General features: G+C 40.1%; 1 protein-coding gene across 1 annotated transcript in view; it reads right to left on the reverse strand.

Moving 5' to 3' along the window:
• The window catches only part of Samhd1 (SAM and HD domain containing deoxynucleoside triphosphate triphosphohydrolase 1), a 73,107-nt gene that overhangs the window by 53,245 nt on the left and 17,618 nt on the right, over positions 1–2,244 (reverse strand). The window contains exon 3 of the mRNA XM_004630995.2: positions 1,822–1,982. Within this exon, the coding sequence (XP_004631052.1) occupies positions 1,822–1,982 (161 nt within the window). The remainder of the gene's footprint in view (positions 1–1,821; positions 1,983–2,244) is intronic.

Consider the following 2,244-nt stretch of genomic DNA (forward strand, 5'->3'; position numbering starts at 1 on the left):
TGGAGCCAGGGATTGAACTCAGGCCCCTGTGCTTGCCAGGCAAGCACTTATTCTACTGAGCCATCTCCCTGGCCCCGTCTCCTTTTATTATCTTTTCTATCTTGTGCCTTCCTTTCACCCTCCTTGTTCTCCTTCTTCTTTTTTCTTTTTTTCTTTTTTTTTAGGGAAGGGTCTGCAGGGTGTTCAGGGTCTCACTACTAGATGGACTCCTAGCGATCCGCCTGTTTGCAGCCTCCCAAGTGCTGGGATTACAGGCACTCACCACCACGCCCAGTCTCCTCCTTATTCCACTTCTCAGTGGAACATTTTCTTCCCTTTAGAAGTTGTTGCTTAACGGGCACACAGTTTCAGTTCTCAAAGTGACCTTCTTGCACAACAGAGAAAATGTACTTGACACTGCTGAACTACATGCTCTGTTTTTTTTACCACAACTTTTTACTTTTTTATTTTTTGGACACAGGCTCCTGCTAAGTAGCTGGACTGGTCATGGACTCACAGCCCAGGCTGGCCTCAAACTCATGGTTCTCTTCCTGCCCCATCCTCCGGAGTGCTGTCTACCACAACCGGCCCACAATTTCTAAAATAGCACGAATCTCTACTAGAACACAGAGTGAACATAAAGTACTTGACAGGGCTATGGATGTGGCTTTGTGCTAAAGAGCTGGCTTAGCATTGGTGAGATTCTGCCTTTGAGTTTAACCTCCACCACCATAAAAAAGAAAAGAAAATGCTTAACAAATGTTAAATGCATTTTCAGCACTTCTCTTTAAACATCTTGTCTAAAAAGAAAACAATCTTTCTCTCCCATGAACTCTGAGATCCAAGGGGATTCAGCTACCCTGAACTCTGAACCCATGAGGGTTGCTATCTTCTTCATGCATGGTTTGCTGGGGTTAACAGCTGTTCAATAAATATTTGTTAAAACTGAAATATAGATACGTGTCAACTAATTAAAAGTATAAAGCACACACATACAAACACATATACACACATCACCCAGAATAATGCACTGTGAGTACTTCCTTGCAAATCTAGAAAACTAGTTCTTTCCTGCCTATGTCCTTTCGGTTCAACATTTTACACCAGAAAAAGAAATTAAAATCTCATCTCACTTTCACAGTATGCAACAGAGGTGTCACTGCGTCTAGGCTTATCAGTGCTTCCCTGATGTACATACCATTAGCTTTTAAATAATATTTAAGGGCTGGCCAATAGCTCAACAGATTAAAGTGACTGCAAGCTGGCACAGGGGCTGGGGGTTCAATCCCCAGGTGTGATTGAGAATGGGCGTGGTGCAGCAAGCCTGTAATCCCAGCACTTGGGAGGCTGTAAACAGGAGAATCACTACAAGTCCAATCTAGTAGTGAGACCCTGAACACCCTGTACACCCTTCCCTAAAAATACAGAAAAAATAAATAAAAATAAAATAAATAATATCTAGACACAAATATTCAACTAACTTCCCAAAATTTCCAGGAAACATATTAATAGTTTCAACCAGTATATAAACAAAATAGTCTACAGCACATGTAAATCAAAAGCCTCAGTTTTCTCAACAATAAAATAATGGTATTACCATTTTGTAGAACTACTCTCTTAGACATAACGGGAAACATCTATTTCAGTTGAGAGAAAAGAGATAATTACTGGGTTTTATTTTATTTTTGAGATGCTTTTCATTATTTTGTCTAGGCTGGTCTCAAACTGGTGGGATGAAGGGATTCTTTTACCCAAGTTTTGAAAGTAGCTGGGATTAAATGTGCATGTCACCATACCTGGCTGCAGAAGGTATGAAAAAACAAGTTCTCCTTCCCTTCTTACCCTAGACTATGCTCAAACCGATTGTGTGACGCTCCTGGAAAAACATAGTAGCCGCCTCCCAACTGTTTAATATATCGAAGCCGCTGAAACTGAGGTGTGTCGATGATTCGGATGAGAAGAGGGTGTAGCTCAATATGGCCATGGATAGGATCATTAATGACCTGCAAAATTAAGCTTAAATTAGTGTCAGTAACAACACAGAGTTCCACCTAAAATTCTTACGCAGCCATTCTAACCACAGTGCAAAGTCATGGCTATTTAATTGTTCAAATAAAAATAGTACTAAGGCAAATGACAAGATATTCATATCATTAATTTCTTTAGGTATCACCACCAGACAGTATAAGAATACGGGATCTCACTATATTGTATTTTACTGCTTCCTAATGAGGTCTAACAACAGAAAGATAAAAATTTCAATCA

Source organism: Octodon degus, unplaced genomic scaffold, assembly GCF_000260255.1.
Source record: "Octodon degus isolate 3935 unplaced genomic scaffold, OctDeg1.0 scaffold00037, whole genome shotgun sequence".
Lineage (NCBI taxonomy): Eukaryota > Metazoa > Chordata > Mammalia > Rodentia > Octodontidae > Octodon > Octodon degus.